This window comes from Halictus rubicundus, chromosome 1 (assembly GCF_050948215.1).
Source record: "Halictus rubicundus isolate RS-2024b chromosome 1, iyHalRubi1_principal, whole genome shotgun sequence".
In the NCBI taxonomy this organism is placed as follows: Eukaryota; Metazoa; Arthropoda; class Insecta; order Hymenoptera; family Halictidae; genus Halictus; species Halictus rubicundus.
The window spans coordinates 15510984-15530048 of NC_135149.1; the positions used below are offsets into that span (position 1 = coordinate 15510984).

Sequence of the window (19065 nt, forward strand, 5' to 3'; positions counted from 1 at the left end):
CAGAGTCTACATAGAAGAGCCTCTTAGCCATAGAAGTAGCAACCACTTTGGCCACAAACGAGGTATGGGAGTAGACCAATCACCATATGGGGTTTCGCGTCTCACGATCTGAAATACCGACATCGTTAACAACAACTAGATTTCTTACGCCCTCTACCACCGACGAGATATATATAAAGACTGCCAGCCCCAGTACCTCGTCTGTGGCATTGGTTCCCGCGTTATTGAATTTTTTCCCATTTTTGGTGTTTCCAGTACTCGCCGCTAAATGGCGCCACCGTTTTCGGAACCGGTTTTGCTATTTTAGGGTTTTATATCTCATTGTTGCGTCGCGCCTGGTGCGACGCATGGGACGAGAACAGAGGTATGCATACCTCTGTGTGTGTGTCAGTGTGGGTTCACAACAGTTCGCAATGAAGAACTGGTGAACTGTTGAACTTATAGCTGTGCTGTGGTTTATTGTTATTACAAGTCGATAAAACCTTTCGGCTCAATATTAATGTATTGTATAGAAATATGGCGCTTGGGGCATATACAGCGTATGAATTGGTCGGTGAAGGTTCGTTTGGACAAGTATTCAAAGCGAAACGATACTTTGATGGTGAAACGGTAGCTATTAAAGCTGTTCAAAAGGTAAGGTGAAACATTGATTATTGAAATTAGTTTCTTTTTCCTCCGATGTCTGGTTTCTATAATTTCATATACATGTTCACTTGTGTCGGCGATCGTGTAACGTATAAACAACCATAAAGCATGGTAGATCGAACGACGAGCTGAAGAGTTTGCGTCAAGAATGGGAAATCCAGCGTGAGCTCCAACATCCAAATATAGTGCCAATATATGGTTGCTATGAAAATAAGAGTGAGGTAAAGATACGCGCGTTCGTGTCAAATATGCAGTATATGTATATGTAAGTACATGTATTATGCATTTTGATTGAGATGCAGAAGTAGGTTCTTTTCCTCAGATATGGGTCGAGACGGAATACGTGGCTAAGGATTTGCACAAAGTACTAAAGACTAGTAAGAACGGCAGGTTGTCTATAGAGAGAACCCAAGCGATAACTTGCGATCTAGTCTCTGCATTGTATTATTTGCACTCCAAGGGAATATTGCACAGGTTTGTTGTTTTAGGATCTCATCGATTTTCTCTATGCTAACAAGTGGTTCTGTTCTACAGAGACATTAAACCACAAAATGTATTAATTAAACAAAACGGACAAGCAATGCTGTGCGATTTTGGATTTGCCCGTAGCATGCAAACAGGAACACGGGTGTTAACTTCTATAAAGGGAACGCCGTTGTACATGGCACCGGAACTAATAGAGGAACAGCCTTATGATCATAACGTGGATTTATGGTGAACTATCTTCTCGGATAAACAAATAGCTTTGATGTTTGGTACATAAGAATCCATCTGCTTTTAGGTCTCTTGGCTGTATAGTCTTCGAAATAGTTACAGGTTTTCCTCCTTTTAATACAAATTCTATTCTGCATTTAATCAGATTAATAAGAGATGTACAGATAAAGTGGCCAGACTTCATTTCGGATACTTGCAAGAATTTTCTACAGGTTGTGATAAGTTAAAATTATTGCATGATCCCGACGTCAAAAGTGTTCTGTTTTTTATTCGAACTGATGTATCGATAATGCGTTTGCAAACAGAGACTGCTACAGAAGGATCCATCGCGGAGGTTGACTTGGCCCGCCCTCCTAGTAGATCCATTTGTGAAAGACGGGGTTGTAATAATCGACGGAGACACGAGTAACGCGTCGCTCGTGCCGAAGAATGATTTAACGAAAGATGATTCCGTACCGCGAAACAACAGTTTATCCGACTGGAATCCAGTAATGGTCGAGAGCAATATCGAAAACGAAGAATGGATCGCGTTCTTGCAGAAATCCATGGAGGAAATCATGGACGGGGAAATGGACTCGTTGCTGCAACAGAATTGTGTCTCAGTATTCGTGTCTCCGCTAAGAAATCCACGGGCTAGTTTTCGAGTGGTGAAATACGTAGCGTGTCTTCTTTCGTTACCGTTTGTCGTCCCGAATGGTCAACCGAAAGATTGCCTTTTGAAAATCGAGCAAATATATTTGGACGTTTGGGTCGTACCGAATCTTGTCTTTGCACTGAAGCTTTTCATGTCCAAGGACTCCCGTAATACGAACAAGACGTATAAACCTGGAAACATGGATAGTAGTTTCGCGACAAATTGGAACGCGAACCGCCTCGAAACTCTGGAATACGCGATACTTTTGCTTTGTAGACTAATTCATAACCAGAAGAAATTTCTTACTCAGTTTTGCGACGCTATCTATCTCGTCGATGGAATTGAATTTCTAAAAGAATTATTGAAATTGAGAGAGGAGCGGATTCTCGGTAATCTCGTTGCGATTTTTAACGAAATATTGCGATCTCAGCCCGAAAATGCGAATCTAGTGAAAACTGTTGTTCTAATCTGGGATAAACCGGGTAAGTACGAGCATATCTTCTACATACATACGTACATATTATGCGTTATACTTATGTAAGATAAGATACAGGTACGTAAGGAGAAACGATTTCGCGACCGTTTTTGTCAATACTCGTTTGAAAGCTCTCCAAGCATTCTTTTCGATTTTCTAATAGAGGATGCGGCGGTGATGCTCTGCCGTCTCGTGGCGGCCTCGGACGATATAACTGCCGGGAGATGTTGTCGTTTGATCAGACTACTAGGTGGATGTTTCCGTACCACTTTGGAAGGTGTATGGTCCAATGTGTTGAGCGTAGGTATACTAAGCGCGAAAACGTTGAACGACATCGGACCAGAGTTTTCCGAGGTAAGGGATATAAAATTGATAACCATATATCATGATTCCAATCTCGATATGTTCGAATCCGTCGATTTTCAGGCTGGTGACGAAACGGGGGCACTATCTGCGATCGAAGATCGATGAAACGCAATGCGAGGGACGATTCAACACGGAGCGGAGAGTTCATTGCTTTTTGTTCCTTTTTCACGACACGTTCGAACTCGAACTCGAATTCGTTGCATTTTCAATTGTAAACGAGGAAAAGAGAATATTTTTCTGTATGGAATTTTTGTCCTTGCGTTGGTCATTTCTTTATTACATTCTTTTGTTTTTAGTCGTATTAGGCCGATAGAGATATTTCCATTCGATGAAATCAAGGTAATTTTTGTTGACCGACTTCGAGTCGAGACGAGTCGAATCTACAAACGATTCCAGAATCGTTGGACGGACGGGTCGAGTAAAGCGCGGGTGGGAGGGCTCGTTTGCGGTTCCAGTTGGGTCATCGGGTCATCGGGTCATCGGTTGCGACATTCTTCCTTGTACATTTCTTGCAACTTTAGTATATCCTTTTCACTAAGACCCTTTCGCTGGCCAAGTTTTACTCCCCTTTTCTGCGTAACGTACATCGATTGATCGATCATTGAGTGGTCCCTATCAACGGAAACAAAACGAAACAAGTGTAGCGGGTATGATACTTACTTTTGGAGTAATAGTCGGTTCGCCGTTTCGCGAAAACGCGTGAGAACTGTAGTGCATCACGCTCGAGTAATCGTAACCGATTCCATAATCGGTTACAGTCCGATTGTCGTATTTGTTGAAATTGTGTTCTTTGCCTGCGATCAACAGGAACATATGTTAGCGATAGACGCGGTCAACGATGGATGGAGGTATTGGATGAATGAACGGGTGAATAGATCACATTCACCTGGTTTCACGTTCGTCCAATTTATCTTGACCCACTGGTCACGATCTGCTGCACTCTGTTGGTGGTAAAAGCCCAGCGCGTGCATCAGTTCGTGAACGATCACGCCGTGTCGCACGCATCCCGGACTTTGCAAATTCAGTTCTTGTCCACGGTCGTGTCGACCAACCAAAGACCAACATCCGGACATTTTCCCCTGTATCGTGACGAAATCGGTGTCCGTTTTCTCGTATGGTCGAAAACGTAAACACGTGTGCTCGTGGTATTCCTCCATGGCGTCTTTGATCAGCTCGACCTCTTCTTCGTCTACGATCGCGAAGCGCGGTCGTAAAACGATGAAATACGTTTAAACGACCTTTGAACTTGAACGAATAACAAATATGTATTACCGAATTCTCCTTCCTTTATGTAGTACGGTACTATTCCAGCCGGCCAACGGGACGCGGTTTTCAGTAAACCGTTCTTCGATTCGACATTTCCATCCCGATGCAGCATTATGTCCCCTTCGAAAAGGCCGCTGAGTTCCCAGACATTCTGCCTGTCGTCTCCCGACCAAGACTTTATACGGTTTGCTGTCGCGAACAGAGGAAAATCAAAGTACAATACGGTATATGTTCTCCGTAGATTACAGAGTAGATTTCTAGAGATCGATCGATCGTTTACCAATGATGTGGTGCGCGTGTGTTTCGTCGAAGGTGCCTCGATGCCTTGGCGTCGGCGGAACGGCCGGTAGCGATCGAGTCTGATCGATCGTTTCAGAACGACCGCCGAGCTCCATCGTCGCCGTAACCACCGATAACAACAATAATAATAATAGTAACAATGACGACAAGAATACCGTTGGCCGCGTTAACGCGACATTTTTGCGAATGATTCGAAGCTTCATTGCTCTCGTAGGAGTACAGTGCTGCAGCTTGTTTGTTTTGTTCTTTCGTTCTTACAATTGATTGTTACCGTGGATGAACGTGAACGTTGAGAAAGCGGAAAGCTCACCGGATCGTTATATACCCACGAAAATGCTCGTACTCGAAGCATTTAACATCCGCTGCACGTATCTCGTTATCAAACATCGCTCGACAAAACTTGTTTCTGCAACTGATACAATTGAATCGCCTAAGCACCGCTGTTTCCGTCGATTCTACGAAAAAAAAAAAAACATTTAGCATTCTGTTCGCGGAATCAACCGAACAGACAGACGTTCTCGTTGTTGTAAACGGTCGACCGGTGACCGGTAACGTTTCACGAGAGACGCGTGATTTCTATCGCGTTCGTTAATTTTGTTCTGTGTCGTAGTTTCCCAAGCGCGTCGATATGCAAATTCATAGAATAATAATGATAAAGAGATTGCGATGCGAATACCAACACGGCTTTTTATCCGGTTTATCTATTCGTAGTCGGTGGTGTACTCGTTAAGCTTCTATTATCGCAATCAGTTGGAACCGTGCTCGGTAAAACGTTCACTTCGGTGGAACGAGCTTTGCGCGATCGTCGCGGAATACGGTTCTGTTGTTGTCGCGAGTTCCTGTTCCAAGAGACTGTGCGGTCGTGCCAACGATTCGACGGCTTTCTGTTGAAACTACGATAGAAATGAATAAGAAAGAACAGAAAGAGCAGCCCCGTATACATAAACGGTATTGTCGAATCGCCGAGACCGATTCCAGACCCTCAAGGCAGCAAAGATCATGGTATCGGATGATGTCGGTTATGTGGGTCAAAATGATTCGGTAGCCGGCCATATAATTCGGTGCGCGGACATGCTACAATATCTTCTCGAGCGTTTCGCGTCGAACTACCAATTCTCTGACTCTCGTGTAACGGAGCAGCGAGATGTGAGGGGTCGCCGCCGAAAATTCGGAATCGTTGAAACAAATAAATAAATGTAAAAAAAAGCACGTGTTGCGGTTGAAAAATCTTCTCTGAAACAGCACCGAAAGCAGGGTCAATGACCAACCTGTTCCAGATTCGGGTAGCTCGACGTAGCCTAAATTCTAGCCGGACCTGTTGGAACCGCGATCAGAGAGAATCGTTATTTCACGTTCGTTATAATGAATACCAGTTCTACGAATGGGTACATGCATCTATCAGAACGGATTAGCTCGCTCGTATTCTTTTTAGTTTCCAGTAGTTTTTGTTTCGTCGTAGATGAACGTAAATCGTTCTGTGATTTTGTATGCAGGCCTGCATAGGAATTTTGTAATTGATAATGAAAACTGTAAGCTTTGGGGTCTCGTGTCTATCTATCTATCTATCTATCCATCAATCATTCATTTATTCATTCATTCATCCATCCATCCAACCAGCATCCGTCGATCTACTAAATATTCTTGGACAATGTTTTGTTCGTATTCTTGCCGAAAATTGGATACGCTTTATGCTTGTCAAGTACGCTGCTCCGAGTGCTCCTTCGTGAACCACTGACCCACTGGGACCAGTTGGAAACATCGGGACCGTCTCGAGCCTTGAGACGAGAATGTATTTCGGTAGCGGGTACGTTGACCAAAAACTGATGTTCTTTCGCGGTTCAGTGACCCCCGGCCAGCCTCCTCCAGACCCATCTTGTCTCGTTCTCTACTTTCAATTCTGTCTCTATCGCCGTACGCGTCTCGCTCTCCCTTACTCTTGGCATCCCCCTGTTCGTACTTTCTATTCCTTTGAACTCGTGTTCGAAACCGATAACGTTCAAGGTACGTGGAATCTTGCTCGCGTCAAGCTTCTATTCGAATATTGTTTTATACCGGTCAGAGTGTACGGTGTAGATTCGATGTAGGCACGAGGTATCGCGGTATCGTACCTTCGCATCTAGAAAGTATCGTCGTCGCGAGAGAGCCGCAAGGATATTTTCCAAGTTCTCTCGGTAACCGGCGACGATTGTTGCCCCGTTGGTCGTTCTTTCAACGAAATTGCAATTGTCTATGTCGGCTGCAACGGACCGTATCGACCGACTGTTAAGCTTCGCGATGGCGAAAAAAATCAATCGGTAGGAGGAAAACGAATGCACACTGTCCGGTACGTGCAAGTATGCGACTACTGGGCCGTTATCTAGCGGATCACGCGCGACGACACCTTCCCTTTTGTAAATCATCGAAACGGTGATTGCAAAACGAAATATTCCTTCGGTGGCCCCCTTTCAGGTGTCCTTTTCCTTCGATTTCGTTGGCATTCTTTGTCCCAGCTAGCCTCGAAACGTCTTTATTCCACCGAACTTTACATTCGAGCGAGAATTCATGTTGGTGTATTGGAAAACCACGGCGATCAGTTTTTATGCATCTCATCTTTTTGGTCACGTTCTCTTTTGCATCCCCTCCTGCTCCTCCGCATCCCCGTTTCGCGTTCTCCGTTTGTCTTCCTGTACGTCTCGTGTGTTCGGGTAACGAGCATGTATTTCCAAGAGCTCTCGCCTCGGTCATACACCTGTGAGAGTGAAAGTGTCCTCCATCCCCACCAAAATTTGTGCCGCATAACCACGGTTGCGGATGCCATGCCACCGCGCCGCGCCGCGCTGCCGTACCGTGCCGTGCCGCACCAAACCGCACCGCTCCAGCGTTATACATACACACGCACACATATATGTATACCGTATATGCGTACATGTACGTATCTTATATCTTAACGTTTAGTAATTTCGATTCTTCGATTTTCGGTTACGAGCCCATAGAAATTTGGCTAGCTACGATCGTGAAACTCGATCGTCGACGCGTGACGAGGAAGTAACATTAAGGACAAATAGGTCTGCGAAAGATTTGTTTTGGACGAATCAAATTTGTACGGAACGTGAAATAACTATGCAGGCACAAAGTGAACCGAAGGCGCGCAGAAATTCACGTCGAAATTTCTATCGATCTATCGGTTTATCGGTCGTTTTGCGCGAGAGGATGTATGGGTACCTTGTACTACCGAGCAAGAGAAAGAAACGCGGCGGCGTTATTTGCGATCGAGGAGCGGTAATAAACCCAGAAACGCCACAGTCGGGGCCACTACACCCGCCTTCTTTAACAGGGCAACGAACTCTGTCCTCGCACTGTATTACGACCGATGTCACTCGGTATAATACTCGTTTGCGACGCGACGATGCGGCGTCGGTGGGTTTCTCCAAACCAAACCGAATCACGATCGATCGACCATCGGGATCGGTCGAGATATCCAAGTTGAAATCAAACCGATTCGAACCTTCGACATTCTTTCGGAAGTATTTGTCGATTGAAATTTTCGCATCGCGTCGGCTCGTTTTCGGTTAGGCCGCGTCCATCTCGAAGTTCTAATAAACGCCTTGGCACAAAAAAAAATATCTACGTTTTGACCAGCATTTATCATTTGTCCCGCACCATACGATTTTGCTCAATATCACGTTACGAAGTATGCGAACAGCCAGACGGATTTTGAATCGTCTCTCTTCGTCAGGGATATTTCTTGGCTGGATCATTTTATACGAAGGAAACCGAATGGTCAAGCGACATTCCTGTAAAGTACGAGAGTCGTGAAAATAGCATATTAACGAAATTAGCATAAGAGGAGAAAGTCGCGGTCGTCGGCCTCTCGACCACGTTTGCTTCGAGTGCCGAATCTGCGAATTTTCGTACGCACGGCACTTGCGACTTGCGACCGAGCGACAAGATGGAGTTTGTGCCGGAAACGATCAGCGAACCGTACGGCGCGGCGTGCAAGTCAAAAACCTGACAGAAGCGATTAAACTATGTTACATTTATTGTATTTGATTCTCGAGTCGTCGATCTTTTTTTTCCAATTACAAGTTGTCGAAAAGAGTACGGTGGCCGCCGCGCGTGTAGGTATAATATAATAGGTTTCGAGCGAGTAGCAACAACAGCGCAGAACTATTAAACTTGGCAAGTTCATCAATCCTTCTCGAGGAGAAACGACGGTCTTTCGCACGACCAAAGAAAAGGATCTCAGCCTTGATAACTGGATTCAGCCAACGACCCAAGTCGATCGTTGCCCCCTTGGTAGCCCCATCCACCTGCTCTCGCGATAAATATTATATCGCGTTCTATTTCTCATTAAAGAATCGTGTTCGGTCTCTGCTCGTTTAGCGTCGCTTTAAAGGCAGTTGCTTCAAGCATGGAAAAAGAAAAAAGAAAGAGGAGGTGGAGGAAAGGGAACAAAAATGTAGGTGATTGAATCGCGAAGCTTTTTCAGATATGTCAGTTGGACGAGATAAAAATAGAAAGGGGATCATGGGTGGTGATGCAGCGGTGTAGCGGTGTAGCGGTGTAGCGGTGAAGCGTTGATGCAGCGTGGCGGCGGCGCGGCGTAGCGGGAGGGATGAAGGATCGCCAGAAGTCGCACCGTTTGTCCGTGACGGTCAGCGTACCACAGAGTTCGTTATACCTGAAAGGAAATCGACGGAAGGTTATCGTTACCGGTGATTAACTCGCGTGGCGTCGAGTGTCGGGGGGCGGCAAGGCGGCGAGGCGGTCCTTGGAGAAAAATTCGTTTCATCGAACCCGAAGCAGTCGTCCTTAGGTCGAATGAAAAATAATTTCATTACTGCAGGAGTTTGCCTGGCGTTTCACAGGGTCGGATTTACCGGGAGAATTTCCGCGCGAGTTCGCTCGTTCGTTGCCAGAAGGAAATATAGGAGACACCGGGGAGACGGGAACGGAAGAAGAAGAAATCGGTAAGAGGCCGATCAAGTATCAACTGCGAAAAGAGATGGCAATTTATTACGATCTCATCGGTCTCCGGATCCGTCGAAGCAGCAGACTTCACATCTGGATCCTACAGTACTGTACGATTTAGGCTTGGATTCGGGGCTGTATCTTTTGAGAAATATGGTTAGTGTCCGGTGCGTCGTCCTTGCTCCGCCACGCTCCGCAGACGAACCAAGAAACGGTTGGCAGTTAGAATATCTAAACAGCGAACGTTGCGAGCGCGTTAGAACTCGAATTGAATCCAACGGTTTCAGACTTCTGGATACCTTCGACGGTTCTTTGTATCTATTCGTATTTTCTATAGATTTCTATAGACAAGTAGGCGACGACGTCAAAGGATTTAATTCATCTCTTGAACGCGATCTTCGTCGTGATCGTTGCACGTTCTCTGCAAGAGCATACAGTCGTGTCAGCACACGTTTCGTGTTCGTTACTATCACGTCTAACGTGTCCGCTGGATCCTCGCCGCGTGGCAGCGATACCACGATACAAAGATTTCTATTATCGATTGCATATATACCGTTTGTTCTAGTCCGCTTATTCCATAAACCGACATATTTAAAAATCGTATCTTCTACGCGAACGGAGAATGCGAGTTTCTAATGAGATCGACGGATTTTTTCGGTAACATGGTTGCGAGGAAGACGGTATATGGAATAAGAGAGGGTGAAAGAGAGACAGAGAGTGAGAACAGGCGGGATGGAAGGAGGGAGAATGAGAGAGAAACGTAGATGCATCGAAAAGTGAAAACGAACGAAGGGCGTTCGGGCAGGTATCGGGGAACGACTGTCCGCAGTAAAGGAATGACGGGTAGGCATCAGGTATCCGAGAGTCGGCGATCTACGAGCTTAGCAGTTTGGTAAGTTTGAACGCTCGGCAACGTTTCGATTCGTGCAACAGGACAGGATAATACTTTAAAGACGATAGAAGCGTGTACGTATCAATCTTCGAATATATAAATGTTGAACGGTTCGAATCGTCTCATCGATGCATTTGACAGTCAAACGAGACTGCTTGCCGGTATATCCGTTGTTGTCGGAGAGATAAAACCCTACCGCACGACGAGACGCTCTGCAGTCTGGCTGTCGCGTCGTTGTCGCCCGGTTTGGAAGATATTTTTTCGTTTTCTAGCCGATGTCGGTGCTTTCGAGTAAGTTTCGAGATTTCGCCGTACCCCGGTGTAATTGTAATTGTTACCGTGTGATTTTCAATTCGACGAGTCGCGAAAAAACGGCGGATCGCCAGTAACGCAGACGAAATAACGGTGTTTCCGTATCTTTTCTATCTCGGTCTCGGTACGGGGTACGGGGTACGGTGCCGAATTGGTTAGGATCACGGGTAAAAAAAGCACGTGTTTCGCCACGCGTCGTACAATATTCTGCGCATGAACGAGCAGTTAAACGGACTAACGACACAACACGTGCCAACGAGTACACGCGCACGTTTAGAACTCTTTTCTGCGGTTTATGACGCGTGACAGATCGGCATCGTTCGTTCGCTGGATTTTCCGTGTTCTATAACACGCTTGTATACAATGTATACCAGCAACAGCTACGTTCTTTTAATTAGAGATTGCACTTGTTTTGGCTGTTTCCAGTTGGATCGTAGATTCGGATTGGCGTGGTAGATCAACGAGCGAGTGTTAGAGCCTGTTCGGAACGTTGGCGTTGGAAGGGAGCAAAGAAAGACGGAAAGAAGGGATCCACCTGTGGTTACGATGGATCTCGTGTACACGATATTCTTGGCATCTCTCGCGTGTCTCGTGTATCTCTTCGATAGGAACCGAAAGAAGGTGGCGCGTCGTCTTCCTCCCGGGCCTTGGCAATTTCCGATCGTCGGATACCTTCCGCGGATCGACACGAAGAAACCGCACGAGTCTCTGACGAAACTGGTCAGGACGTACGGTCCTGTCTGCGGACTTCGCATGGGTTCCGTCTATACTGTTCTGCTCGCGGATCCTCGACTGATCAAGCAGACTTTTGCGCAGGATGCGTGTACCGGTAGAGCACCGTTGTACCTCACTCACGGAATTATGCAAGGATACGGTAAGAAAATGATCGTCCCGCGAATAGGAATAGAAACTAGAGATCGAGACAACGCGATTTTATCGCAGCTTTTTAACCGTTTGTTCGTGCGCAGGGCTGGTCTGCGCGGAGGGAGATCGATGGAAAGACCAGAGGAAATTCGTTAGCACTTGCTTGAGGAATTTCGGTATGGTGAAGCACGAGGGGTCGAGGCGAGACAAATTGGAGGAAAGAATATCGAACGCTGTGGACGAATGTGTATCGGTTGGTGTATTCGAAACGTTCAATCTTTTTCTCGAGACTTTGTAAACCGACTTTAGTTGCTCGGAAATATACGTCTAGTCGAAACGTGTAGGTGTATAGTATAGCGTGTACGATTATACGGCACAATGTTTCTCCCGGCGTTCGTAGAAACTCGGACAACGTTCGTCGAACGGACCGATCGATCCGATGGACACGCTTCACCATTGTATGGGCAATCTGGTGAACGATATCGTTTTTGGGAAAACGTATCAGGAAGACGATCAAGTTTGGAAATGGTTGAGGCATCTGCAAGAAGAAGGCGTGAAGCATATAGGTGTCGCTGGACCGTTGAACTTTTTGCCTCTCCTCAGGTACTCGTTTGGTTTTGCTTCCCCAGTCTTGGCATCTTGTTGTTCTAATAAACGTTTGTCAGGTTCTTGCCGCGATACGGCGAAACGATACGGTCTATCGTCGATGGGAAGAACAAGTCTCACGAAATATATCGCGGCATACTCGAGGAGCATCGTAGCCGGAGAATTGGCTCTGACGCGACGTCAGCGTCTTCTCGGTTGGAAAACGAGAGCTTCTTAGCAGCGTTCGATGAACAAATGCAAAAGGAGAGTACCACCGAGAATAGTTATTACACGGAACCGCAACTCTACCATCTGTTGGCCGACCTGTTCGGCGCTGGAACCGACACAACTTTGACAACTCTACGCTGGTTTGTTCTGTTTGTGGCTGCCCATCCGAAAGAACAGGTACGTTTCGCCACACGTGTTCTTCGTCTATCGAACGTACTCGAACGATCCAACGATTTCTAGGAGAAGCTCCATCAGGAGATGGATCGATGCTTAAATAAAACGGAAGATCCGAGCTTGAAGGACAGGCCCTCGATGCCACGCCTCGATGCCGCCTTGGCCGAAGTGCAAAGACTACGCAGCGTCACGCCGTTAGGTATTCCTCACGGAACGTTGGAGGTGAGAACACCGAGAACACGATATACGCAGTCTGTTTGTAGTATATCTACAATACTTATTATTATTATCTTATCGCGTTGCGTCCTTGTATTCTTAACATTTTGGAAAATTGGCCGCGCCAGGATACTAGGATCGGCGGATATGACGTGCCAAAGGGCGCCATGATTGTGCCGATGCAATGGGCCGTCCACACCGATCCGACTTACTGGCAAGATCCTCTTGAATTTCGTCCCGACAGATTTCTCGCGGAGGATGGAAGTTTCTTCAAACCGGATTCGTTTCTTCCCTTTCAAAGCGGTAACTATGCACCCTTAACGAACCCTCGAACTCCGATCTTCGGTTCTCGATAACGGTCAACGAACTCCGAGGAGTTCGAGTTCGAGGCGCAGGTTTCGATGACAGATTCGATTACAGGGAAGCGCGTGTGCGTCGGAGAAGAACTTGCCAGAATGATATTGTTCCTCTTCGCTGGAAAGATCCTTCGAAAATTCGAGGTATCGGTACCATCGGACGAAACCATCGACCTCGAGGGCGACTCTGGTATCACGCTGGTTCCAAAACCTCACCGATTGATGTTCACGGAGAGACGCCGGTGATCGTCGAGCCCGTTTCCGCTACATACGAATATTCCTATACGCCGTACGCTACTCCTTTGCGTAACGCAATCTTTTCTATCACCAAGTAATTCTGTTGTGTCCCGAATAAATCATGTTTTTTTTTATTGCTCGCCGAAATCATCGTTCGCCGTTTTATCCCATACCATAAACGAGATATGAGAGGGCAGTGACCCGTTCGTATCAAGCGTACAAGCGTGCGCGTATGTGCACGACAAGGCGCGTGCGTCTTGCACATTGTACATCGTACCTTGCACGTTGGTACACGAAGAAAGCATGAATTTTGTGCGGGGAGAGTCAGCGAATCGGACTTACGCAACTTTCGTGTCGCCGGTACGGATCGGACCGGACCGGACCGGATTCGGACCATCGTTGACCGAATATAGCCGAGGTCTCGCTATTCGTTGAATCGTTGAAACGCTCGGTTTCGCACGGTTCATTGCAACTACTATATTCTACGTCGGTGTGGATGGTTGGGGGAGGAAGTATCGCAAAACAGTAGAAACAAGTCCAACTCGAGAAACAACAGCTTTAATCGTAAGAAAAGGGAACAACATTAAATAACATTGATTCGCGGTTGGCGGGTGAACACACTAGAGAGCGGTAGTCCTCGTTTCGAGCATACCGCGCTTAACTTTCTTACTAGGGAGCACGATCGAAGCATCGACACGGCCTACGGATGGTACGCGCCTTTATACAATGCGAAAGAATCAAGAAACAAAAAAATCGCGTCGAAGCTTCGTCCGTGTTCCACGATTCGCATTACAAAGTCTTTGGAAATGTTTTTACGATCGCGACATATCACATGGATCCAGCGAAGATCCAGCGTCCTAAATTCGTGATTCACAGCCTCAATTTTTGTTCGCGTTCAACGGATTGTCGAGTTCGTTGTAGGTTTTCAATTTTCTACGCTACATCATCTAACAATCTACATACGTACTTGCGTAGGCGTGTCGCAACGATCTCGCGCGCTAACTTTCACGAGATTCACCGTTTTAAGTGAAAATTCACGTTCGTCCGAGGTACACAGCCCTACCGATCTAACCTATTATTCCGATTCAATCGTTCGAATACAAAAACAGTTTCGCTTCCGGACGGTAAAATAAAGAGATCTCGGGGACGTAGGAGCAAGCTCGCGCTTTCGACGTCCGCCGCGACCATTCGTGAACTTACTAGCTTATATGTACGTATACATATACACGCGTATGGTACAAGTATATACAAGTTTGAAACACGCTCGTTAGATAGTTTTGTCGCATCTTCTCGACGCTGTCGACGAACTTAGCGATCTAATTGAATATTTTATTCTACGATGCCACCGCTATTATATTCGATACGCCTCAACTTTGTAGTTAGTACTATCTTTTATCGTTGTGTATTGCTGTTGCTACTATTATTATGATTAGTATTATTATTATTATTGTTGTTGTCGTTGTTACTATTATTCTTTTTCTTATCATTATTATTATCATCATTATTAGTATCATATCTATTCTTCTGAAGTCCCCGTTACTGCTTTTACAAAATTATTTTTACTATTACTGCTATCATAGTCATTGTTGTAATTTGAATTGCTGCTGCTTTTGTTCGCGTTATACACACATCTTGTCCCTTGTCGCGTATGAGACAGCGTCATGATTGTGAACGAATCGTTGTCCACTTACCGCACTCGCTAGTACGACCTGCGGCGATAATTGCGCGAGCACACGATCCACCATTCGTTCTGTCAAATTTTCTAAACGATTAACGACTAAACGCGAATAAATAGTAAGTGAAAAGTCGGTGACGAATTTTCCGAAAAGCGTCGTTCATGCAATGTCTTTTGATCCGTTGAATACCACCGAATGGAGAACTACGTGAGAACGATATTTGATTTTTCGTAAATCTGAAGACGAGACCGAGACCGAGTCTGGGTTAGGAACGACTACCGTGCTCCGTTGATCGTTGCGGAGCGAACGACGAGTTTTCTCAATGGCTCCCGATATTCCGTAAAACGGCACCCGGGGGGATCGGATCGCTGCTCGCGTCTTCAATAAGCTCGAGATTTCTCGGTACTAGGCAAACGTGAAAGGGATCGGGCGTGACGGTGGCACCGGCGTTACCGCGCAAACTCGGCAACGACGCGCCATCCGGCGATCTCAATTGAAAAGTATGCATCAACGAGCTGAAGAACAGAAACAATTCCATGCGCGCTAGCACATCACCGAGACACATTCGTCTGCCGACACCGAAAGGCATAAAGTATTCCGGTTTCTGGACTTTACCTTCGGCCGAGAGAAATCGACTCGGCCGAAACTCCTCGGGCGCCTCCCAAAGTTTCGTGTCCATGTGTACCGCGTGCAGCAAAGGCACGACTTGCGACCCAGCCGGGATTGTATAACCATCTAACGTCACGTCCCTGAAATCAATCGAAAAGTTTCCAAATTTATTCATTTTACTTTCCTTTCCATTCACGCTTTCCTCCGTTTCCTTCCTCCCTTTTTCCCTCCTCTCTTCCCCATTTCACCTGCTCCCTTTTCCTTCATCCCCTAATCCCGAACCCCTTTCTTCGCGGACTGTTTTTTCCCGTAACTTTCCCTTCCTTTCCCTTCGCGCGCAACAAACTGTCGTGAAAAGGGCGACGAGTTTTGAAACCCCGTTTCTTTTAACGATTCTACTCGACTCGATCGCCATTTTGATAAACTGGGAGAATAGTTACCGTGTGGTCGCATGAGTGGTTCCCAATGGTACCACGCTCGATCTTCGCAGCACCTCGAGTATCGTTGCTTCCGTGATTGGAAGGAAGGGTAGATCCTTCAGAGCAGGCAATCTAGAACTGCCTACCACTTGATCTAATTCCTCCTGTACCGCGGTCGCCGCTTCCGGATGATGCAGCATCAAAATGATCGCCCACTCCAGTGTCGTTTTGATGGTTTCCATACCGGCGGAGAATAAGTCTCCAAGAATTTGTTGCATCTGTTTATCTGGTTACAAACGAGAACGGTACAGGTCGTAAAGCAAATGCGACGTGTACGGAATAAAGCGGAGAAGACGAAGAGAAAGACGACGACTGTACTCACCATGATTTTTTCCTTGAAAGAGCATCGCCGCCCGACCTTCGCCTTTTGCTTTTTCGATTTCGAGCAGATACGTATCGACCAGGTCTCGAACGGTGCCTTCGTGAAACGTTGCGCGATGTTGGTCGACGGCCTCTTGGTAAAAATCTGCCATCTCAATCAGATTTTCCGACAGTTTGTTTCGTACCTTTTGCAGACAGGGCAGATAACGCATCACGGGAATAAAATTGACCGCGGCCATGCTTCCGAACAGTTTGAACCCCTCTTCGATCAGGTGCATGAACCTACTGAATCTGGTGTCACCGTGTTGGAAACGCACTCCCATTAAGATCGAACAAATTACGTTGCTAACCGACATTCCGAGAGACGCTGAAACATCCATCGGTGCGCCTTGCCTCAACGACAGTCCTCGAAGCAACGTCTTAACCTCGCGCTACAAATACAAACGAACGTGTTTCACTTTCTCGATCGATCATTACCGATTAACGAAGAAAGCTCGATAGTCTGAGTAGTTCGAGGAACGACGAACCCGAAAAACCCATGAAAAGAGAGAAGATAAGACATCTATCTACAAGGTGCGCTCACCATGATTCTCGATTCCATAACTTTCTTTCCACCACCCATATAGGTCATGCCGAAGCTCCTGAGTTTATCGTGAAGAAATTTTCTTTGCTCTTTCCACATAGCACCCTCGGTGTTGATAATACCTACGAGAGAAAAAAAAAACGATTCTTCTAATCTTCGAATTCAAAGGAAACGAGCATCAAAAATCCGACGAGCTTTCAAACGTAGCCGTGGCTGTGTACGCGCGATAAACCTTCGTATATGCAAACAAATATACGGAATCGAAAAAGATTGGTGACGCCGAAAATCTAGGAAAGATCTAGAAAAGACAAAACAGTGGAGAATAATAGAAGGTGAAACATAAAACGATGAGAAATAAAGGCAGGCTTGACGGGGGAGGGAAGAAAGAGAGAGACAGGCCGAGGATAAAAAAAAAAGAGAAAGGCCACCGTTTTTAACCTTCGATATCTGTATCGAACGCGAGAAGCTAAAAATGCAAGACCGACGAAATGGCGCGAAAACTTCATCGTGACGCGAAATCGCAGCGATGCAAGGTCACGAGAACGTTGATTATCAGCAAGATGAGCCAACGAGAGATTAAGATACACACAGAGACAGAGAGATAGGCAGAGAGAGAGAGAGAGAGAGAGAGAGAGAGAGAGAAAAAGACATTACGAGTTCGATTGCACACTTACCATATCCACCGAGGATGTTGATGAACTCGGTATGCGGTCTCCCAGTAAATTCTTCTCGGCGAAACGTGTCGCGTATAGTGCGATGATCGCTGAGGACGACTACGAGTTGTGTTCCTAATCGAGCACTGAACATAGGGCCGTACTTTTTGGCGAGTTCGCCGTATTGAAGATGAACGTCGCCCTTCAAGAATGGCAAGTAACCAAACACAGGTACGCCCCAAGGGCCCGGTGGCAAGGAGCGCACGTATTTCAACCATTGCAAACACCTTGCCACCAATAGTACAGCCAAAAGCACGAGAAAAATACAGAGGACATCGATCCTGGTACCGCCCATCGCTTGCCAAGTCCACTGTGCTGCGTATTCTACCAACATCGTGACAATCGGCCCGTAACTTTCGACTGTTCAGAAGTCTCCGGCTTTTAATCTTTCGAGAATTTCCCACGAACAATCTGCTCGAAACGATCGACCTCGTCGGATCGACGGATGCCGGGAGTCGCGGGACTTGGATTCGGAATCTTGAATTTTGAATCTTGAATCTTGAATCTTGATTCCCTCGACGATCCTTCTCTTTTTACCTTCGTTCTCCTACATCTACTCGTTTCTTTCTGTTCTCGTTGTTGCCGTTCGTGTTCTGTCCCTTTGTGTCCGACCAATCTCCCCGTCTGTCACCTTTTTCTTCGACCTCTGTGTCCTCTGTGTTATTTGCTCCGTTATTTGTACAAGAGGACGAAAGACGAAAGAGCTCGTGCGACTTTCTTTCTCGACACGATTTGACGTTTATCTCGACCCGTGACAACGGACGACAAAGCCGATCGAGCTTTTCGATTGCAAGTCGAAGAGGGGCGACACGAACAGGCGTGTGGGTGAACGATTGAACGTAATCGTATCGTTACGATAACTCGTCAGGCAATCATCGAAATCGATTATCCGGTTGTTCGACAATTTCAGAAAGATCGGAGTAAGTAACTAGGTAACGAGCGGTAGCCGGCGTGGAAAGAGGGTACGAGCGGGAAATGGTCCTGGTGGACGTGTACAGCAGGCAGGTAGTTGGATACAAGGGTTGAACGATGGAAACGATCGGATCGAAGGAACTAGGGGTAGCGGACGAACAGATAGGGAGAGAAAGAGAGAGAGAGAGAGACAATGAAGGAGACAGGAATAGAAACGAAGAAGGAAGGAAGAAGAAAGAGGATAGAGACGAAAGGAGTGGGTGAGAGAAAGAACGAGAGAAAGAAAAAAAAAGTCGGTCACCGCCGCAGCCGAATTTGCCGGCGCTCGCTGTATCGTAAGTCGTGCGAGCTACGTAAAGATTGAGTGTATACTAACATACACCTTCTTGTCCTTGCCCGTCTTATATAGTGACTCATCGAGCACCGGCCCCCCAGCGACTCTAAATGGTCCCCCGGATGCCACCCAATTGCCCCCGGCAGTCCCCGACAGTCCCCGGACGTAGTGGGGCAACGGCACAAAGAGAAGCAGAGAGGAACGCGATGGAGAGGAAAGAGTCG

The 19065-nt window shown here is 46.5% G+C and overlaps 4 protein-coding genes across 5 annotated transcripts; 2 read left to right on the forward strand and 2 right to left on the reverse strand.

Annotated features, from left to right (window-relative positions):
* The first annotated feature begins 264 nt into the window (after positions 1–264).
* Positions 265–3081, forward strand: Fu (STKc_STK36 domain-containing protein fused). Its single transcript, XM_076789277.1, has 8 exons — positions 265–633; positions 753–866; positions 968–1119; positions 1180–1359; positions 1427–1571; positions 1665–2475; positions 2632–2822; positions 2895–3081. Exons 1-8 carry the CDS (start codon positions 517–519, stop codon positions 2937–2939), a joined length of 1755 nt encoding a protein of 584 aa, XP_076645392.1. The 5' UTR covers positions 265–516; the 3' UTR covers positions 2940–3081.
* A 79-nt stretch (positions 3082–3160) lies between these two features.
* On the reverse strand, positions 3161–5824 carry LOC143354933 (seminal metalloprotease 1). Its single transcript, XM_076789318.1, has 5 exons — positions 4381–5824; positions 4107–4289; positions 3721–4023; positions 3495–3628; positions 3161–3406 (listed from the first exon to the last, which is right to left on the reverse strand). The coding sequence occupies exons 1-5, from the start codon at positions 4601–4603 to the stop codon at positions 3311–3313; spliced, it is 939 nt and encodes a 312-aa protein (XP_076645433.1). The 5' UTR covers positions 4604–5824; the 3' UTR covers positions 3161–3310.
* Positions 5825–8003: 2179 nt separating this feature from the next.
* Phtm (cytochrome P450 enzyme phantom) lies at positions 8004–13351 on the forward strand. 2 transcript variants are annotated; one of them, XM_076789345.1, is made up of 8 exons: positions 8004–10316; positions 10981–11428; positions 11523–11671; positions 11819–12021; positions 12084–12408; positions 12472–12627; positions 12750–12924; positions 13042–13351. In XM_076789345.1, exons 2-8 carry the CDS (start codon positions 11101–11103, stop codon positions 13221–13223), a joined length of 1518 nt encoding a protein of 505 aa, XP_076645460.1. In that variant the 5' UTR covers positions 8004–10316; positions 10981–11100; the 3' UTR covers positions 13224–13351. The 2 variants fall into 2 exon arrangements, with proteins under 2 accessions (XP_076645460.1, XP_076645468.1); XM_076789353.1 differs by having other exon boundaries at positions 8004–10242.
* A 324-nt stretch (positions 13352–13675) lies between these two features.
* On the reverse strand, positions 13676–18929 carry Cyp18a1 (Cytochrome P450 18a1). The gene is made up of 5 exons (XM_076789400.1): positions 17557–18929; positions 16883–17004; positions 16301–16730; positions 15940–16204; positions 13676–15639 (listed from the first exon to the last, which is right to left on the reverse strand). Exons 1-5 carry the CDS (start codon positions 17927–17929, stop codon positions 15210–15212), a joined length of 1620 nt encoding a protein of 539 aa, XP_076645515.1. The 5' UTR covers positions 17930–18929; the 3' UTR covers positions 13676–15209.
* Between the last annotated feature and the right edge of the window lie 136 nt (positions 18930–19065).

Coding starts and splice junctions, on each gene's coding strand:
- Fu (XM_076789277.1), top strand. CDS start 517: ATGGCGCTTGGGGCATATACAGCGTATGAATTGGTCGGTGAAGGTTCG. Junction 634..752: donor CTATTAAAGCTGTTCAAAAG/GTAAGGTGAAAC, acceptor ACAACCATAAAG/CATGGTAGATCGAACGACGA. Junction 2,476..2,631: donor TCTAATCTGGGATAAACCGG/GTAAGTACGAGC, acceptor ATTTTCTAATAG/AGGATGCGGCGGTGATGCTC.
- LOC143354933 (XM_076789318.1), bottom strand. CDS start 4,603: ATGAAGCTTCGAATCATTCGCAAAAATGTCGCGTTAACGCGGCCAACG. Junction 4,024..4,106: donor CATAAAGGAAGGAGAATTCG/GTAATACATATT, acceptor TCGCGATCGTAG/ACGAAGAAGAGGTCGAGCTG. Junction 3,629..3,720: donor TTGGACGAACGTGAAACCAG/GTGAATGTGATC, acceptor TGTTGATCGCAG/GCAAAGAACACAATTTCAAC.
- Phtm (XM_076789345.1), top strand. CDS start 11,101: ATGGATCTCGTGTACACGATATTCTTGGCATCTCTCGCGTGTCTCGTG. Junction 11,672..11,818: donor CTGTGGACGAATGTGTATCG/GTTGGTGTATTC, acceptor CGGCGTTCGTAG/AAACTCGGACAACGTTCGTC. Junction 12,409..12,471: donor CTGCCCATCCGAAAGAACAG/GTACGTTTCGCC, acceptor AACGATTTCTAG/GAGAAGCTCCATCAGGAGAT.
- Cyp18a1 (XM_076789400.1), bottom strand. CDS start 17,929: ATGTTGGTAGAATACGCAGCACAGTGGACTTGGCAAGCGATGGGCGGT. Junction 16,731..16,882: donor TTATGGAATCGAGAATCATG/GTGAGCGCACCT, acceptor TTGTATTTGTAG/CGCGAGGTTAAGACGTTGCT. Junction 15,640..15,939: donor ACCACTCATGCGACCACACG/GTAACTATTCTC, acceptor GATTGATTTCAG/GGACGTGACGTTAGATGGTT.